This window comes from Lutjanus erythropterus, chromosome 21 (genome assembly GCF_056507025.1).
Source record: "Lutjanus erythropterus isolate fLutEry1 chromosome 21, fLutEry1.hap2, whole genome shotgun sequence".
Lineage (NCBI taxonomy): Eukaryota > Metazoa > Chordata > Actinopteri > Lutjaniformes > Lutjanidae > Lutjanus > Lutjanus erythropterus.
Genome location: NC_139337.1, coordinates 14,131,932 through 14,152,808, shown reverse-complemented (window position 1 = coordinate 14,152,808; position 20,877 = coordinate 14,131,932). Strand labels below are relative to the sequence as shown.

Genomic DNA, 20,877 nt, shown 5'->3' with positions numbered 1-20,877 from the left:
GTTGTTGGTCTCTCTAAGTCAGAAGAGGTCTTTTGTTTAAAAGGGGGACTCAGACAAAGAGGGTCCTCTCCCTCCCTCTTTAATGCATGTTGGGTGGTGGTGGTAGTGGTGGATGGGGGGGGGGGGGGGTATACAGGGATGGAGATGTGTGGGTGGTGGTGGTGGGGGTGGTGGTGGAGGGATGGATGACAGGCCAGGCTCTCAGAAATAATTACCTCCATAAGATCCCATCTCCCTTTTCCTTTTTGTGAGGGACAGAGGGAACGAAAGGGGGGGGAAATGACAGAAAGTAAAGTATGCAGAAAAGGCCCTGGTGTTTCTGCTTGGTCTGGCTTATGAGGAGCTTTACACATGATGGAGCACAGGGCTAATGGGCGAGGATACACACTAGTATAGGAAAACACACTCGGGCACACGTACACAAACCTCCTCACAGTGTTTTTTTATGGCTAAACAAATGGTGAAACGGTTGAGACAGAGGCGGCAACAGAGAAACAGTCAGACGGAGAGAAATCGCCTAACAACAACTTCAGAGACTGTTAATGTCTCCAAGAATCCAGCTAAACAAATTGTTCAAATCATAAAATCGATGATGGAACACCCGTGACTCGCAATCTGTCATATTTTTCTTTTTCTGCCTGCATTTTACTAAACAGCTCTATTCAGGGCGTAACTTCATTATGGAGTGGAGAAGGGCACAAAAAAAATCTAATTTCTCTAACAACTTTTGGACGACCCTCAAAGCAAAATGGCCTCCGAGTCCTCCATGTTGAGAGGCAATTCATTTATGCTTGCTCTTCTGATGCAAACTGGCATTCTTTGTAAACTCAATTTTCTTTAACACTTCTAATTGTACACAGAGAGGGACGATTTATCTCAGCAATGCGGCCACAGTGGGCTTTTTGTGTCTGAAGGACACCACTGAAAGATCATGGCAAAAAGTTTTTGCTGTGCAGTCACACACACACACACACACACACACACACACACACACACACACACACACACATACACACACTTAACTTGCACTTCACAGTGGTGTTTACCCAGTGTAAAGGATGAGACAACTGGGCCAAGGTTTGGGGAATTACACACTCAAAAGCATAACAAAGAGTGAAAGGTTCTCAAATAAACATGCACCAGCAAACACATGCATTGACATGCACACAATGCAGCCGAGCAGAAGTGTTGCTTGTACACTCCTGTCTTTGTTCAAAACACCTATACCCTTGCGGCGTGTCTCTGCAGTACTGTATCCTTAATTAGGCCATAAAATCAGCATCAAAATTGTTTAATGAAAGCCATTCACATGTACATAAAGTCCAGAGCATTAGAACTCTTATTCCCAAATGGGCCTATAATTATCTGGCTCAGTGCCAGGTCCCAGGCTTTAAGAGAAAGATACCGGTCAGCACTTAAATTAATCTTTTTCATACCAGTCTCTAATGAACAGAAAGTGCTCGAGTCAGGAGTTGTAGCCCCAGAAAACTAACAGCACGCATACACATGCACGTACACACAAATAGAGGGTCCTTACACCGAACACTGGCTGGAAATGTTGCCTACTATAGAGTCTTTTCCATCAGTGAAAACATTCACATCATCTATCACTATGGGGGCCTAAAGCAGCTATAATATACTTTTTCTTCCAAATAACATTAACTGCTGTACCATGTAATATCCGCATGTGTTGTTGTGTAATCTAAAACACAAAGGACTCAGCTAAAAATACACCATAAAGTTAAAAAAAACAAACATGCTCTATTTGACTGCAGAACTCAAGAACAGAGACCCCCACACCCCAACTGCCTGAGACTATTCAAGAATTATTTTATAACACATGAAAGCTACCAAACTCACATTATATCACTGGTACAGGTGACGTAATGTGAAAACTGTAACACATTCTCAAAAACAGCCCTCATTTCCCATCATGCCTAGTGTTCAGCTGAGTCGTTTACTATTTTATGTTACAAAATGCAAATGTTAGATTTTGTCAGCGTTAATTTTGATTTTTGTGCTGGTTAATAGTTTTAATAGGGAGGTTAATTACTTTATGCAATGGACCATAATATGCATTTCTGATGTTGAGGTGAAAGGTCCCTTTAAGCCAGCTGTATTTTCAGTGTCCTTATGCTGAATGTCTTTAAGGGGATGACGTAGCTGAGAGATGCTTCCTGGCTCTCATTCCATAATGCTTGTCACAATATGTTATTTTATTTTATTTTCCATAAACATCTGGCGACCCCTGGTGATTATCTCATGACCCCACTGCAGGTCCTGACCCCCAGGTTGGGAACCACTGCTATAGAACAAGAACATAACCCTGATCTATTACAGTAACTTTCAACGTTTGATCTATGGTTGAAACACTCTTACCGCCGCCACCTGCCAAATGTGTACGGTCTACAAGGAAATACCTTTGAAACATTTACCATGTACCTTGTGAAAGAAAACTGTTGTTCACTAAAAATTATATAGAGTGGGCAAAAGAAGGGCATCCAAAAAAGTGGCTTAGCATTTTGGCCGCCGCCAGCGTCCGCTTAAGCTTTGCACTAGCTTCCTCATGGAAATTCACCATGTGGCATCAAAGCCAAGGTATAAAACGAGGGCCCGAGCAACAAATATGGTGTGTTTTAAGAGTGGAACATTTGAAATAGGTGCAGCGGGCGAATATTGCTTTTGACAGGTTTAAAACCTGGTTGTGCTCACTGGTTTGAGATGTAAAAAGGAGAGGAGGGGGTGAAAAAAAAAAAAAGCCGGGCTTGTGTTCTGGATGAAAAAACGGACAGGAGCAGCAGAGAGTGGGAGACGGAATAAGCAGGACAAAAAAGGAGAGAGGGAGAGATACAAAAAGAGAGCAGGAGGAAAAGAGAAATAGGAGGAGGGGGGGATATGTTAAAATGTACGGTAATGATTTATCTAAGCATGCTTTTTCTGCTGCACCCCAAATCTCACCGAAACTTTGATCCATGTGTAATTAAAACCAAACGCACACCGGCAACAGTCTCCATTTCAGGATTGGGAGCTCTTCTCCTGCTCGTGTGTGTGTGCGTGCACGTGTGAGTGTGTGTGTGTGTGTTGGGATTCACATATGTTTCTAAGCGCTGGGCCCCCATCTGTTTTGGGAGTACATGTACAGTATAAACAGGACACTTTTGGGAGCAGAGATTCATGCTGAAACACACACACACCCATACACACACACACACACACACACACACACACACGCACACAGAGATGGATGTATGGACTAATGCTAAGCTGGAATGCTATTCAAAATGTGTTAGCCCCTCCGCCCCTCCACCCCCACCTCATCCCACCCGCTCCTTCAGGTCAAGCAAAGCAAAAACAAGTTAAGCGCTCATTTTCTCCCGGCAGCATTAACATAGGGATGACTAAATAATGGACCCTGACTCTTGGTCTTCTGGTTTAAATTACAGCACAGCCCCCTCCCCTTACACCCTGCAACCCCTTCACCAACCATCCAACCCCCACTCAAAGAAAAACGATTAATCTTTTTTTTTTTTTTTTTTTGTCTCTCTGAATGTTTTACAGTTCTGTTACACTTATTAGCTGCTGGCAGGACGGAGAGTCTTAAATGAAAGCCAAATTGCTTTGGTCATGAGAAAGGAAATGAAAGCTCACTCCAGGGAGAGGCTGTGTAGCCGTAGCATACGTGCATGTGCGTGTGTGTGTGTGTGTGTGTGAGTAACGTATGTGCGTATGACTAACGTATGTGTGTACAGGGGTTTTTTCACTATGAGATACTCCCAAGGTGAAATTTCATAAGCTGACTGCTTGCCTGCCTGAGATGTTCCTGTGCATAGGACGGGTGCACGGGTTTGTGTATGTGTGTGTGTGTTGCAGATATAAGCGCAGCAGCCTAATAGGAACAGTATGCTCATTTTGGAGAGATTAGGAGGAATGGACGGGTCTGTATCGAGAGACGTGATCTGGATATGAAGGCCAAAGGAAGGAGGGAAGGAGGGAGGGAGGTTTGACAGAATAAAGAGGGAGTGGTGCTAGAAAAAGAGATGGGAGGAGTAAAGGAAGATGGATCTGACTTCAAACGACCACTACAACTGGATTCAGCATTTAACTGCAGTCAAAAGTTTGAAAAACCAAAAACACAAGTAAATAGGAAATGAAAAAAAACCAAACAAACAGTCAGCCAGGTGACAAAAAAGGAAATGATGCATTAAACCTGAACACCACCCCAAAATAGCCTTAAAAATAACAGAAAACTCAAGTCACAACAACTTATGCAAACAGAAAAAGCAGGTTAAAGGAGCACAGACCTTGGCTGGAGGGGCACTCCTTCACTTGGAACAGCTCCTGGAGGCTCAGCCCATCCTCATCCCCTCCCAGGCCTTGCTGGTGCAGCTGCAGTTTCCTCAGCCCTTCGTTCTGCTGGTGGCGAGCTGAGCGGGCGTGCTGCACCAGGTTGAGGCGGGCCTTGGTGGAGTAGTCGCACAGCGTGCAGTAGTAGACACACGACTCCGGGCTGTACGCGCTGTCCTGCTTCTGCAAGTGCTGTGGAACGGAGGACAGGACGGAGCAGATGTTAGATGGTGTTTATGTTTTAGGGCATCTTATGGTCAAATTCAAGAAGTTATTCTCACAGCTACATTTGTTTCCTCTAAGCATTTTGACTACAGCAGTGTTTTCAGTTTTCAGATTTCAGTTTTCAGTTGGGTTGGTTAGGTTTAGGCATGAGGATGGATTGGTTATGTTTAGAGTAATATTATCAGGGTAAGCCAATCAGAGACAGAGTAGGGCAGGTCATGACTTTGCCCTACTGGGGAAAATAACTGTATCTGCAGCCCTATGTGACATAGCCAGACTTCTCCTGTACTAACATAGATTAGAACAAATTTGTCAACAATATTTGAGAGACATAAATCATTTGTGAGCGTAGAAGAAGTCTTAAATTTTATACTTCAACTCATGAAAAAGTGTTGCATTTATATTTTTGTGTGCTTTTGAGTGCATTTGGCTGAATTTCAATGACAATTATGTTCTTAGTCTTTTGTATTTTATAGCTATAAAAGCCATAAATTTCCAGTTTGTTTCCAAAATTCCAACACCCAGAAATCCCACTTCACTGGCTTTAAACAAAGCCAGCAAAAAGTCAGCTCACCTCAGCTCGCTTGGCCCATTATTATCTACAGTACATATTCCTCACTCTTTTCAGTGTGTGATTTAAACTAATGAAGCAAAAAAGCCACATGTAATCCTTGGTATTAGATTGCTGTTAATTATATTTAACATTTTACTGCAGTAGTACTGGTAGTGGGCAGTGCTACAAAACCTACAGTTTTGTTTAATAATGTCAAATAGGGAGAAAACTATTAACGCAGCAACAGATGGAGCTTTGATAAACTGTGTTTATGTTCAGACAGTTCACATTCCAAATTAACTGGATATGTTTTAGGTGACGTAAAGATTAAAAACACACAAAAAAGTCAGATAAGGGGTTGAGTTCAGAACACTATTTTTGTCTTTAACATGCACATTGTCCAGCTCTGCTCATTGTTAGCAGCTGCAGGGGTTTCTCATTCAACGTGTGCTGTCAGTTGCAAGCCCTTAATTTCCAGTTGCCTCTTTAATGGCATTGCAGCCATGCAAAGCTACCCCCTACCTCGGCGTGTGCACGCGCACAAACACGCACACTCGCGCATGCACAGCCCCCATCCCACCTTGCTCTACTCCCATACACCCAGTCAAGCCAAGCATATCAAGTGTGCCTCTGTTGTTGCTGCCGGGCTAATGAACAATGCACAAAAACAAAAGAGCAGGCCAAGCTTTTATTATCTGATCCTCTATGGAGGGAGGGAGGGAGGGAGGGGAGACACGGAGAGGAAAAGAGAGCAAGGCAAAGAGACAGAGACACAGAGGTGGCTCAGGATGGTTAGTTTATGCTTTGTTAAGATTTATTCATACAGCCATGTGAGAAACAGGTGCAGACTTCTATGCATGAATTAATACACATAATGGTGCATGTGTGTGTGTGTGTGTGTGTTAACCCTCCTCTGTCTCTCATGGCTCCTATAGGAAGATGTTTCATTCTTGAAGCACATGAAAAGTTAGCTAGGTAATATTTCCTCCTGAGCATTGTTGCATCATGTTATGTGGAGCACGACGAAGAAGAGAGAAAAATGTATGTGTGGGAGGTGTGTGCGTGGTGGGAGGAGCAGGGCGGAGGGGGCGCACAGTTAGCTGCAGGTGTGTGAGTTCTAACCCCCCTCCCTCCCCTTCTTCCTTTGACAAACAGGGATTAGCAACATAGCTACAGCCGCTAACACATCTTTTCTCTCTGTCTCTCCCTCTTTCTTTCTTTTGTAGGAAATCTTACGAGGTTTTTCTCACGAGACGGTGGGACGTCCCCTCGCAGTCAGAGGCCCTTTCAGAAGTCTTAAGTTTTAATTAAGTCGGAGTTGTCAGAAGAAAGCTCCCCTAGTCCAGAGCTCAGGGCCATTAATTACAGCTATCTTTGTTTCTCTGTGAAAAGAGGCCTCCCTCCCTCGCTCCTTCTCTTCTCCCTCTTTCTTTGCTTCTTTTCTTTCCTCCCCTCCCTCCCTTGCAGGAGAACTGGGCTGCTGAGCCTTACCGTGGAAACCATACACATACACGCATACACACACACGTGCGCTCGCGGAAGCAAGTGCACATATATCACATGCACACTGAATACACAAGAAGGCTGAGTTCATGTCTTTTCACTGAAATATAAACTTTTCAAATTGCCTCCTGGATTTTCGGGTGCATCCAACAGCTAGAAGACCCTGGGGTCTCCAGAACACACTGGAGAGATTATACACTCAACAAAAATATAAACGCAACACTTTTGTTTTTCAAGTAAAAGATCTAAGACTTATTCTGTGCACACAAAAGGTTTACTTTTATCAAATTTTGTTCACAAATTTGTTACAGTGGTAATAGTGAAGGCGAACACTTATTTGCCAAGATAATCCATCCACCTGACAGGTGTGGCATATAGAGATGCTCTGTAAACAGCACACAGGTGTGCCTTGGACTGGTTACAATAAATGGACACTCTAAAATGTGCAATTTTATCTTGAAAAAGGGCATTTATCAGGCACTGAAATAGGGCAATTTCACACAGGGCTACAGATACCTAATAGTTTTCACAGGAGGGCAAAGTCATGATCTGCTCTACTCTGCCTCTCATTGACTAGTAGTTGTTACCTTTGTTGTTTGGGTTGGTTAGGTTTACGCATAAGTAGTGATTGGAAAGGGTTAGGGCAAGAATATCAGGGTAAACCAATCAGAGGCAGAGTTGGGCACGTCATGACTTTGCCCTCCTGGGAAAGCAATTTGGCATCCGTAGTACTATGTGAAATAGCCCTGTTGTTTAATCAATAATCATGCTGTTTAATCAGCATCTCTATATGCCACACTCTATATGTGCTCACTAACATGGATTATTTGTGAACATATTTGAGAGAAATAAAGCCCTCGCGTGCACAGAAAAGGTCTTAGATCTTTTACTTCAACTCAAGAAAAATTGAGGCAAAAAACAAGAGTTTTGCATTTACATTTTTGTTGAGTGTATATCTCATCCGGCTTGAGAACGCCTTGGGATTCCCACCGTTGCTCAGGAGAGGGATGTCTCCTACTTAGCCTGCTGCCATGACCACCAGCCCCCGGATAAGTGCCAAAAAACTGATGGATAGATGGGGCAATCATCTTGTTCTAGCCTTTCCATATCCATGCCATAAGCTAGACACCAAACATAAAAGCACTACATTTATGCATATCCTCACTGTCATTCATTCTGTCATCAATTATTACTACTTCAGTGTAAAAATAAGGGTACAAGAGGCTGCATGGTATTTTGTCTCTCTCTATTCAATCATCTAGACTTCACTCCAATATACTTTTATTTCATGACCATTGTGTGACAAAAGGCAGCTACTTAGAATCGAAAGGAAAAACTAGTAATCAAACAAAGTCTTTCTTTTCTCCAATGACAACCTTCAGCATTGCATTAACAACTGCCACAGAAGAAAAGCTCACTGGAAATGTGGCAAAGTGTGTGTGTTTTGTAAGCGAACATGTTCATTTTCTTAGCAGAGAGAAGAAAAGCGTGAGTCTTATCAGGAGAGAGGGGGTTTCACTGGAATCATCCTGATAGTTTCCAGTGGTTCCTAATGGCACAGCCATTAAGGTAATTGCACTGGTTTGAAATTCAAATTTTCATATAAATCAGCAGTGGCCTAAAATGCTTCACATCCTTCAAAGTCTTAACTTATATTCTATTTGTTTTTAGGATATGAGACTTGGGCTGAGAGGCGCGCTGGATGATATACTTGGGGTTGAACCGGGCTGCCAGATAGGTTTAGGCCTAATATTAATTCTCTCCCGATCAGCACATTCCAGAGGGTTTGTTTAAGACCTAAACTAGAGGGCTGTCTGTCGCTCTCTGGCACTCTGCAGGCCTGAAATGCAGGCGGTCTGGTGATCACAGGCCAGAACATCCATGATTTATGAACTTTTAAAGGAGCACTTTGACTCCTGCCAGGCGTGGGCTGTGTAATGCATATATTCAAACACACAAACACACTGTTCCTGCTCCTGGGTTTGCGCCCGTGTGTGTCTGCTTGAAATGTGTGTGTAATTTATGCCGCAGCTGATTTGTGCGCGTGTACATACATTTGTGTCATATGAGTGTCTGCGTATGCGTGTGGGAAGAATGGCAAAAAAAAAAAAAAGGCCCATCCCTGTCAATATGGCACCTCTCCAGAGTGCCTGGTGGTTAATTGTTGGGGATTAGTGTTTGGCAAACAACCAAATAAGCTAACACTCCCCGTGGGCCAATCAAAATCAGCTAAACAGCGCTCCCTGGGTGGACCTAAACATGGAGCAGACATCTCTGGATGGTGGAGGAGGTGCACGTACACACCCCCAAACAGACAGAATGCAAATTACGACACTCGGGACTTCCTGTTTACCTGTCAAAAACACAACATTGTCAGCCCTGTCGATGACACACACACACACACACACTGGGACTTGTGTGAGGAGAGGGGAGGAGAGTCAATTTGACAGGTAAGGGAAGCTCCCTTGTGTGCGTGTGTGTCTGCAAATGTGTGTGCGTGTGTGTGTGTGGGTAAGGAGGATGACAGAGGACTGCATTCATTATGCAGAATGAGATGTTTACAAAACACCTTTCTCACACACACATAAACACGGGCACACACACCTCCCCTCGGCTCGCTCCCCGGGTTTGTGGGGAGGAAAGCAGCACTGCTATCTCATATTCATTTGTTCTATCTGTGGTGACAAAGCTGCCTCATTAACTGAATTCTTAATAAGCCAAGGCAAAAGACATCTCCTCACAACTTCTTTTATCTCCCTGTGCATGTACGTGTACGTGAAAGTGTGTGTGTGCGTGCGCAAGGGTGGGTGTGGGTATAATTTCAATGCCTGTTCTTTCCCTCTTACTGTATACGTGTGTGTGTGTGGTTTTTATGCATCAGTAATTTTTTGATTTCACCTCACAAGTGTGTTTTGGTGTCTGTCTATAATTCAATACATTCTTTCCCTTTTTTCCCTGTGATTGTGCGTGTGCGCTGGTAACATGACAAAAATATTTTGAAAGCGGCCCAAAGCAGCCGAGTTGTGTTTTCCTCCATAAACCAAATGAAAAATTAGGGTATTCAGTACAAACATGACATTTCCTGTCATTAAGTGCAGAAGCCGGCAGCTAATGAACACATACTGAAAATAAGAACCCTCCACTACCACTGCTGTGTCTTAACAACTAGTGTGTGTGTGTGTGTGTGTGTGTGTGTGTGTGTGTGTTGGAGCATGTGAGTACACGTTTTATATATGATAAGAATCCGTCCATACATTTTCCGTTTTGTGTCCGCTGAGAGTATGTGTATGCATGCAAATGTGCATCCCACACATTGTGAAAACCTCTTTATCTCCTTTCATCAGTGTTTTTTTAGGGGGAAGCAGGGACCTTGTTGTTGCAGTATACCTTCCTTTTGGAATGTCACCAGCTTCCGGTGCTATCCCCTGGGCCCCCGGGGGCCATCAGAGACAAAAACAGCCCCACTTGGCCCAGCAAATAACAAAAGCGTGTTTTGTTCCTTGAAAGTATTTTAAACACATACCAGCGCTGCCTGGAAGGCTGCCAAGTGTAGAATTCCATCAGTGCTACCACCTCCCTAACACATGTTACTGCTAACCGCCGCTCAGCCCCCAAGACATAGATGTAACGCAAGATCACTGCCAATGGATTCGCTGGCAGACTGCACTGCTGAAAAGAGATGCTGAGGGCCCAGGTATGTGGCACCTTGCTTCCATAGATAAAGAGAGCAGCAAATATAGTGTACGGAAAGACAGATTCAGTGCTGCACACGCACAAAAACAAATATGCAAATAGAAGCCACATAGAAAAACTGCTGAGTGCACATTGCGTACGCACACATCTCGTGCTTGTCTCTCTCTAGCCCTTTTTACAATGCACAAAAAATGCACTAACACCCACTAATGTCTGGCTTTTGTCTCCAGTGGGAAAGGGGCATTCACTCCAGGGTCAAAAGACTCTGCAGTAGTCACAGGTATTTATCAGCTCCAGCTCCAATCAGCTGAGTTGGAAACATGACATCCGAGTGGACACCCTAACTTTCAGCCCTTCTCTGGCGTGGGCAAATGAAAGCTTGACTCAGTGAGCCCAGCACAACAGATTATACACCCACTTAAAGTTGTATATTTAACTGATACTCGCTAGTCATTAGTTTCCCCCTGTTAACTAAAAGCTTTTATTATGAAAACTCCTATCAGCTGAAAGCAAACATGAAACAGTAAAAATATGACAGAGAGAACCTAAACTTCAAACCACAGAGATTCAGTCAGAAGCTACAAAGTACTGAGGGCTGAACACACAGAGACTTTTAACTCCTGCACAGGCATGAACTGAGCACATCAGACAAAAAACAGAAAGGTAAACTTGTGTCCTGGCAACAGGAAAAGGGTCAATCGCCCTGAACCCTGCACGTAATGTAAACTTTATCTTTAGATGCTGGAGACACAAAACAATCTCACAAAAAATCCCCCCAACCCACCTGACCTTTTCTTTTCCTGACGCTGGTCTCCCCTTTCCTTACTACAAAGGCCCTCACTTTCATAAACGCAAAGAAAAATATTTCCTGAAGCTAAATTGCCTCTCCTGTTTCTCTCTTCTTCTTCTCTGCCTGTCGGCAGTCACATGTGATCACAGCGCTGGGGCCGGTCCACGAGGTGCAGAGGCCCGCTAGCGAGCTTAGCTGAGGTCACCCAATAATAATAAGCATCCGTCGCATTATGGCCGACAAGCCAAATAAATGAATTATCACAATGAGTCTTTTATACTAGCCTTGTGCTATTCTTCTGCACTTCTGTTCTGCCTTTCTCTCTGCCTTCAACTTGTTCTTTCTCTCTTTTTTCACTCAGTTTCTTCTTTATTCCTGTTTGCTATTTGTCAGCAGAAAAAAAAAAACGAGGAAGCAATAGTGATAGGGCTCGGAAAATAATGTAACTCTGACGTTCGGTTAATAGTCTTGCCTTTCATTTTTCTGACTCCCACACATGGACACACAGTCTCACAGTCTCAAACACACACACACACACACACACACACACACACACACACACACACACACTTGTAGCAGTGACGTAAGTGTGTCTGACGTATGGGGGCGAAGGTCAATCAGAAGTTCACAGCTTCCTGACCTCTGGCCTCTCTCTTGGAAAAATCCTTTCTGACTCTCTCTTTTACCCAGGCTGAAACAGACAGGCACATACCAGAGTGAAGAAACAAGGAAAAAAGCAATCATCCTGATTTACATGATCCATTTCTTCTAGTGTGTTAGCTGATGAATGTGTAGGAAATACCATTTTTTGCATCTCTGAGCACAGTCGACACATATTTTAAATTGTACTGAGCCGACAGTTGGGAATAACAGATTCTAGGAGACAGAGAGACCAAGACAAATGTCTCTTACTCATCACTGTATGTGTGTATGTGTGTTAGGTGTCTTGAAAGCCAGCTCACCTCCACCCCCCATGAAAATGGATCAGTATTTACATTAGCATTAGATTTAGACAGCATGGCTCAGCCACTTACTCCCTATTAGCCATCCTGACCTTAGCCCATTAGGGTCTAAAAGCCCCCGCTTGTCTCCATCGCCGCCAGGTGAGACTGACCAGACCTCCCCATTTCCCTAAACCATACTGCAACTAAGATTATCTTTTCCATCGACTCACAATGGGACAGAGATCATAAAATGCTGAGATCAAGATCATCGAAATGCTAACATGCTTGTGGGATTTTCTTTTTCCAATGCTGCACAGGGGGAGGGATATTGCAGAAATACTAACATGCTTTTGGGTAGGGTTCATCATTTTCCATTTTTCCCAACATGCAAAGATGCTTTTGGGAAATCAAGGCAAGGCCTAATTGACAGGATCTATGAAAGACGGGGAGAAAAACAAAAATAAAGGGTCTGAAAATCTGGGGCTTCATCTTATTGGCTCATACCATCAAAGAGGTTTGTACTACACTGATGTTGTTATATTTAACTAAAACTGAAAGGGAAGAGAAGGGAAAATAATTTTGGTGCCGAGAGGAGCAGCGATTTTTGCCAAGTTTGTTTTTCTTCGCTCTGTTCGTAATGGAGACTCGCTGAAAAATGTCTATTAGAGAGAGTTAGACAAAAGGAACGGCAGAAACATACAGTGAGAGAAACTAACCGATAGATTGAGAGGCGAAGAGAGTGAGAATCTATGACAGAGAGAACAAAAGAACCAGAGACGGAGAGGCAGAGAGAATGATAGGGAAGAATCTAGACGAGCATAGTCGGGTTCAAATCACTAATTACACATTCCTGAGCCTGTGAAGGGGAGTATTGTTTTCCAGTTAGCCCCTACCCTGTCGCATGGTTTCACTTAGCACAAAACAAAAGGTACAGGGAACAAAACACAAGACTAATACCAGGCCCTCCTAATGACAGAGAAATGGGAGAAATTATCCCTGGGGTGGATCCTCGTGAGAAAATGGCTAGTGATTACTGGACAAAGGGAGTTCATTTTGAAACTGTCACAAAATGGCAGACTGTCTGCTTCTTTCTTTTAAGAGCTGTATTTATTAGATGAGTGCACTATTATTCTACTTTTTTGGATAGATAAATCACTAAACATATGACCTGCTTAATCTATGTCTAACTGCATAACACCATCTATATATACAATCCACTTCCTAACACTAAAATGTAAAAGAGTGCTGTAGGAATGAGTCCTAAAACAGAAAATCAGACAGCATTTTTGCACTTCTGATTCTCTCGTCTCAAAGTCAATGGTCATTCAAGTTTTCGGTTATATGACTGAAACACAAGGTTGAGAGATTTTCATATTTTGTTCTAGGACATAAAATATGACAGTAAATACCCCACTCATGAATTTTGAAGATTTTACATGTCTTAAAAGGGGCAGTGGCTAACAAGTGGCTAAATGAGACTACAGAGGTTCCTGCGGACCTTAAACATCATCATGTCAAACACTAGTCACATGGTGGTGGCGTGAGGTCATGCAACTATAGTGTGGTTCATTTCTAGCCTGATGTTACATTTTTACTTCTGGTGATTGCATTTACACTTCAAAAATCATAAAACTGTTCTTTTTATCTTGGCAAACAACACATCAATCATAAACTTTTGTTTATTTTCTGCACTAATCCAAAATCCATCGGAAAAATCCCACTGGCTTTTTGTGGAGGGAACCGGAGCAAAGCTAAACTTCTAGGTTGGCCTACAGAAATACTGCAGCACTCTATATATCAACACACTTCACGGAACAAAAGGTGAATTTCAGGCCTTATTCCAAGGAAACAATGTGACAATGTGGCTTGTTGTGTGTACAAGCTGTGTATAAGTGCGTGTGTGTGAGCGCATGTTGGAGTGGTACCTCTGCCACAAAGAAAGCACCTCTTCAGCTGCACCGTTTTGCATATTGCCACAGGAAATCAAATGCCTTGCAGTTGACCTACAAGATGGCACACTTGATCCCCCCTTACTTCCTTTACGGAAGAAGGCAGACGATTTCAGTCTGCGCCTCACGCTTTTTGTCTGCTTTATATCAAAACTCAAACATTTAAATAGTTACTGTGTATCACAGAGCACATACAGATAACAATTTCTGACACGTCAGCATTCAACATTCGACAACCTGGGATGGTCTGTCTACCCCCATAAACCCATAATGATGTGCTCTGTGCTGTTCCGGCAACATAGAGGACCCTACCATTTTCAGGGGAGGGTGGGGGGGGTGGGGGGTAAGCTGATAGCAGTGGCAGCACTGGGCAAAGTCGCCTGGCTGGTAGTGTTTGCCCAGGCCCCGGCCGTCTAAAGGAAGGATATTGTTTTCCCCTGAAAAAGCCTCAGCCACAGTCCGCATACCAGCGTCCACTCAACATACCAATGGGCTCTTTGAAGATTACTCAAATGTTTGCCTTTGTTCCCCCACCAACCCCCCCCCCCATCCGCCCCTACCCCTAGTCCTAACCTACACTCCTGCCAGAACGAGGAAAAGAGGAGAAAGGACAGAGCGAAAAAAAAAAATCAGACTTATATCTTCAGAAAACAGTGGGAAAGCAATACCACCCTCAGCTGCACTCAGATTCAAAATGGCCTCTGTAGGGGATGGGCAACCACTGAAAGGAATAATAGCGCTGCTCCGGCCACCAGCATAGTAAATCTAAACATAAACAATAGAGGAGGGCGGCGAATTAATGCATGGCGGGTGATATTATAAAGGGACGTTAAATGCAAGTATCCCATCTGTCTGCCGATAAAGTGCAACATGCTTTTAAAGACTCAGTCCACTCCTCGTCCTGCAAGTCCCGCAATTAGAGTTGAATATGATAATTCCGATGGGTTAATTTAACTAAATGCTGAAAACTCAGGACCCCCCCACTTCCCCCGCCCAACCCACATTAATCCCGAACAAGTAAGTGGGCTTTCTATCAGGTCTATTTCAAAGCATTAGGGATTACCTCGCAGAAACTAAGCTGCTTGAACTCACAGGAGGTCAGCGGTATTGTGCTGCCGCAAGGATGGAAGACCAGTGGTAGAGACGGATAGACAGCAGGACAGGTCAGTTCCTCTTTCTCCAGCTCTACGACAACATCCCTCAATCCTCCACCCTCCCTCCCTCTTTCTCTCTTTTCATCCCCGTCTCTCTCTTTCACCGTATAATCGAATATCTCCCACTACTTATCTATTCACTGAGCACCTAATGGTTAAAATCAATTACAGCTGGAATGCTGAAATGCCGAATACTGGGCCACATGCTGATAATGACAGAGAGAGTGTGAGAAGGAGAGAGGAAGCGCAAGAGAGAGACTTGGGACTGTTCCAAGGGAGGCACAATTACCTCCAATCGATTGATTATTGATTTGTAAGGGTGTTGAGGAGTATTTCAGTTCAACTTTGTCCATATCAATATCCTGATAGCTTCATGAGAGTAGGAAACGCGTGATTGTGCCATCTAAATACCATTCTAAAGCTGATGTAATGTTTCAGACTATTTCAAGAATAGAACACGTGCTTGTCCCTAATTGACATATTCAGTATTAAGAGACTGAGATTTTTAAGACATCTTTCAGACAAATTAGGCACGCATTTTAATGTCAGGAGATTTCAAAAGGAAACACTAATGAACTTACACAAAAATATTTATCTGATCTTGCTGTCATGTGATCTGTCTGCAGCAGCTCTGATCAAATCAAGGTATCAAAAGTGAAGGCAACGTGCCCCGAGAGATCTTATCTATGATCATGTGCCCTCTTTGATTATTACTTTTTTGTTTTTTTTCTAAACACTCTTGTTATCTCTGTCCCAAAAGGACGATCAAGACCCAAGAGAGGAGAAGGAATAGGGAGGAGTTGAGGATGGAAAGAGGAGGAGGGTAGTGTGTGTTTGGGTGGGTGCTGGGGAAGGGCGGGAGGGTTCAGATGAGTCGAGGGGGAAAAAAAGACAAAAAAAAAAAGACAAACTCCTGCTAGCTCCTTTGTTCCTACATCCCAGTGATGTTCCCCTTCCTTCTGGTGGTCTAGAAGACACTGACACCCCCCCTACCCCCTGCACGCTACATATCCCCCCTTTCTGCTATCGTTCCCATACCTGTCAGCCTCGATCTGCTTCACAGTCCCCTGCACATGGACAAACGGCTTGGCCCCGAACCGGCCCAAATGACCCGCAGCTCAGAGAGGAGTGGGGACGATTATGAAGAGGATCACATCTGGCTATTAATATGAGAAAAGCAGCCCTGTCTTTTCCTTTGTCTCACTGAAAAACACACCTTTCTAAAGTAAGAAGAGCGGCATCTACAATAAGTGTGCAGACCTTAACTAATTCACCGGAGAGTCGAGAAGTAGAGAGGAAGGGAGGGGGAGGCTGGCTAGGGTAATTAAACATTACATGAGTGTCAATCAGGAGCTGGACCAAAGCTGGACGCATACACACACACTCATAGACACACACTCTAATGCTTTGCCGACCATCTGGTTAAGGCGAGGAGGGAGAATGGGCGAAACTCTTATTAATATCTATGAGGATTATTAGGAAGCAGGGGGAGGGCGGGGAAGTCCGTCCATTCAAACCTTTCTGTCAAACACACAAAGCGACAGCATACACACACAAACACACGCATGCACACACCTGCTTTTATGCTTTAATTAGCCGCCACCCTTCGTCCCCCACTTCACCAACCCCAGACCTCTGAAAGATTTCCATTGTAATCTGCACGCAGGTGAAAGAGGAGACGATTTGAATAATCTACTAACCGGCGTCTCTCTGCCTCACAGAGAGAGAGAGACAGAGGGAGAGAAAAAACGAACAACTTGTAGAAGAGAAAAACGAAGAGAGAGACAGACAGACAACCTTCCTGGCAAAAACACTGACGTGAATTCACTCGTCTGTTCAGGTTTTACAGCACTGAACTCTCGGCAGCAGGCTGCATCATCCGTCTCCATGACAGAACATGAAAATCTATATCTCGCAGTCAAGTAGCATCTAGTGTGAAGTGTCTGCGAACATTCCTTTTTGAAGAGAATAGCAACTCTTTAAGTCTGTCTGCGAGCGTGAGACAAGGACGCAGTGATCAAGAGCCTATGTCTGGAACAAGCGGACATCGGCTCAAGTGGAAAATGGTAACTTGATAACCACGACTACAATTGTGTGTGTGGGTGTGTATCTGTGAACGTATGTAATGCCATACCTACAGTATGTCTGCACATTAATGTGAGTGTGCGTCTGTGTTTGTGTGTGTGTGTCATAAATGGTGCCATGCATTTGAAATAGATCCAGTCTCTTTTCTATTCCGGGGACCAGCACAATGGCTTTTTATGCAAATCTATGAGAGTCAATCTCCTGTCCATTTCCCCATCACACAAGTCCAAATGACAGTCCAATAATTTGGGCTGCATATATATAGGGCCATTTGATTTTCAAATGAGAGTGGGCAGGGTTGACCCTTGCTAATAGCCAAGGCACAGCGGTAGACTTAATATCACAGATGCATAAGCACAGCCATCTCCATCTGAGGGAGATGGAGGAGAATAAAATGTGAAGGGGGGGGGGGGGGTGAATGAAAAAATGCCCCTTAGTTGATGAAAATAAGCAAAAAATACAAAAATAAAATACAAAAAAAAATACAAAGCAGATGATGAAAATGAGAGAAGGGGAAGCTCATGCATCTACAAATTCAGTCTGTCTGTCTTCTTCTTCTTCTTTTCCCTCCCTCCTACCATCACTCCCCTCGTTTAATTCCCCCCACCCCTCATTTCCCGGCCATGGTGTTGCCAAGAGGATCATGGGTAATGAGATGGCCTATCTGCGGCTCCCCAGGGGAGAGATAGAAAGAGAGGGAGAATGAGAGAAAGAGAGAGTCAGAGACAAAACAAAGGGAGCGGGTAAGACAGACAGAGGGGGTGAAAGAGTGTGAGACAGCGAGACATTTTCTATCTCTGTTCTTATTCTCTGTATGTCCCACTAACAAAGCCCTCCATCTAAATGTCCTCTCCCCTCCCGTTCTCCATCTCGATCATAAAAAGTTGAGCATTTTATAAGCCTCAGATTCTGAGTTCAAAGCAGAGCGTGAGGGAAGAGAAGGAAGGGGGAAAAATAATGAAAAGAAAAACAGAGATATGGAAATGTGCAGTGGACCCCGGACGTCCATTTCCGCTTGAATTATGACGGAAACCTGGACAGACAGACAGGCAGGGGCGGGGTGTCGGTGGTGGTGGTGGTGGCTGAGGACAGTTTAAGATTTATTCGGACTGCCATCTGAGAAACAGGTGCCACGGCCTATGAGACATAGAGTGTTTCTGTACGTGTGTGTGTGGTCCTTGACCATGCCACATTGACCATGAACATTCTCAACTCCTAATGACCCAGGGGCCAGCACAGCAACCTCAAAGCTCTGTGGGGACACACACACACACAAACACACATGCTCACTACAAACTAAACCCCCTACTTAGCCCGGCAGCACTTGTGAATGGCACTGACAGATTTACTCCTGTCTCCATGTGTATTAAGGCCAGTGTTTGTTATTAAAAATCATAACGAAGCCATACATCATCATATTCAACGCTAAGCCAAACACGAGCCGGGCCAGCAATGGACATGCTACGCTACAGCAACATTTAATGCAGAGCTTACCTCACAGGTTGCTAGCGTACAAATGCTACGTTAAAAACATCTTCCATTTTGTCATTTACTACGTTTCTAGGGGGTTAAGATTTGCACTTGACAGCTGTGATAACACTGAAGCGAGGTTCTGTACACTTTTAATTTCCAACTAAATTTTTGTATTATGAGAGATCAGAGGTGGCAGAAGATACATGTGCAAAAAAAAAAGACTGGTAGAAGCACTGATTCAACTTTTCTACTCAAGTAAAAGTGAAAAAGTACAAGCTCAGAAAGGTAAACAAAGAATGAAAGTAAAACGTAGCCCTCTGAAGGACATTTCTACTGGCTGTTTCTGGGCGAAACTAACTTTTTAAAATGGTCTTTCTTTTGTGTTTGTTACTTTTACAACATTTTTCATCCTTTTGCATCTGTTGTGCGTGATATGTAATAGTGAATATCATTTATTGTTATTATTCTAATATGAGGGAGACTCACAGCGGCAGAACTCACATATTGTGCTTTTACAAAGAAGGGAGTAAAAGTTAAAATGTGAAAATGACAATAAATATTCAAGCAAAGCAAAACCTGAAACCTATAAACCTATAAACCTGAAAGTACAGTACAGTAATGAAATACAGTAATGAAGTATTTGTACTTTGTTACTTCCCACCTCTGTGAGAGACGATGTGGAAAAATAGCCTGTGCTGCAGTATTCTCATTAAACACGAACAGGAGCCAATCAGATTTCCCACATTTCCTCTCCAATAAGCAGTGAGGCGTAGACCTCCGCTTTTTCCATATAAGGCCAATGACTTCCTGTGCCACCTGCTGTGCCCTGGACACCAGATGACTTGATGTCCATGTGCTGCTAATGTCATTTCCCTATTGCTGTTTCAAAGCCTGGAAAAAAAACACTTTCAAACTCTCAATTCCCCTTAGAAGTACTCCATTGCTGCTACAAAGCAGCCATAAAATCTCCTGAATATGCTTTTTGTTTGTATCTTCAAATGGTTTCCCATGCCATAAAGATATTCTGTGTTTCCAAAAAACCAGATGGTAAAGTCGTCAACACTCGGATCTTTTATGCGTCCGGCCAAGCTACCTCCATCCCCATGTGCTTTTCACCTCTGCCAATACATAAAAGGAGAGGTGTTTTTCTGGTCAAATAAAGAAATGATTTTTTTTTTCCTCTGCTTTTGCTCTCTCTCTCCCTCTCTCTCTGCTTTACTACCACATGTCCAAGGGTAAAATAGTGGGATTTCTGCCAGAGGCATTAAAAGCGTCATCTGTGGAACAGATTTGTTGAGGCCTGTGGGGTAGGTGGGCGGGTCGATGAGGTACAGGGGTGTATGGGTGCACACAGGGGGCATTGGGATGACCCTCACTTGCCTTGGCAAAATTGATGATTGTGTGTTTGCCTGAAGGATACTCCCTTTCTTTACTTAACTTTCTTGGAAAGCAAAATAAGAAATAAGGTCATAATATGTGCAGACAAGCCTCTGTGTTTCATTTCTGTACTGTTTGTACTGTGATTGTGCTTCTTGGGTTTGTACATTTAATCACAACTGATATAAATAGCTTTCTCTGCATGATTAAATGGCTGTTCAATGTTCAGTGTAGCCTAGGTTACCTATCTGGCTGTTGCCTCCTCTTAAATCAACTTCAACAGCTGTCAAAAGTGGCTAAACATCCTAAAAAACATACACACATGCATTTACAACAAGACACACAATTATGCTAAAGTCTTCCTCTGACATTAAAGGCATAATTCATTTTTCAATTTTCTTATTTCCTGATTATTTTTTATATTTGACATCCTGGCAATGAGACTCAACTATCTTTCTGGTGCATTTACAAACAGCTCAGACAAATCCTACTGATTCTACCTTAAAGGAGACCTATTGTAAAGTCCTCTTCTGACATTAAGGAGATCTTGATTAGTCTAGACTCATCAAGGTGATCCTATAGGTTAGGTCGTAATTTGATTAACCATTTGGACCTCAGCTAATTTAGGCCATTGTGAAAGCAGCACTTTTGTTAAGAAATTACAAATCTCAAATACTGTATTTCAATACAATTAATGAGTGATCCCCAAGGATAGACAACTCCAACTCATCCCATGCCAAGTTCAGCCTTTGCCAAAGTGTAAGCCAATCCTGTGTCAATATGTACA

The 20,877-nt window shown here is 43.4% G+C and overlaps 1 protein-coding gene across 3 annotated transcripts in view; it reads right to left on the bottom strand.

Moving 5' to 3' along the window:
- The window catches only part of zfhx4 (zinc finger homeobox 4), a 102,304-nt gene that overhangs the window by 42,344 nt on the left and 39,083 nt on the right, over window positions 1–20,877 (bottom strand). For all 3 annotated transcript variants that reach the window (XM_084710327.1, XM_084710326.1, XM_084710328.1), the window contains exon 6: window positions 4,302–4,536. In XM_084710327.1, the coding sequence (XP_084566453.1) occupies window positions 4,302–4,536 (235 nt within the window). The remainder of the gene's footprint in view (window positions 1–4,301; window positions 4,537–20,877) is intronic.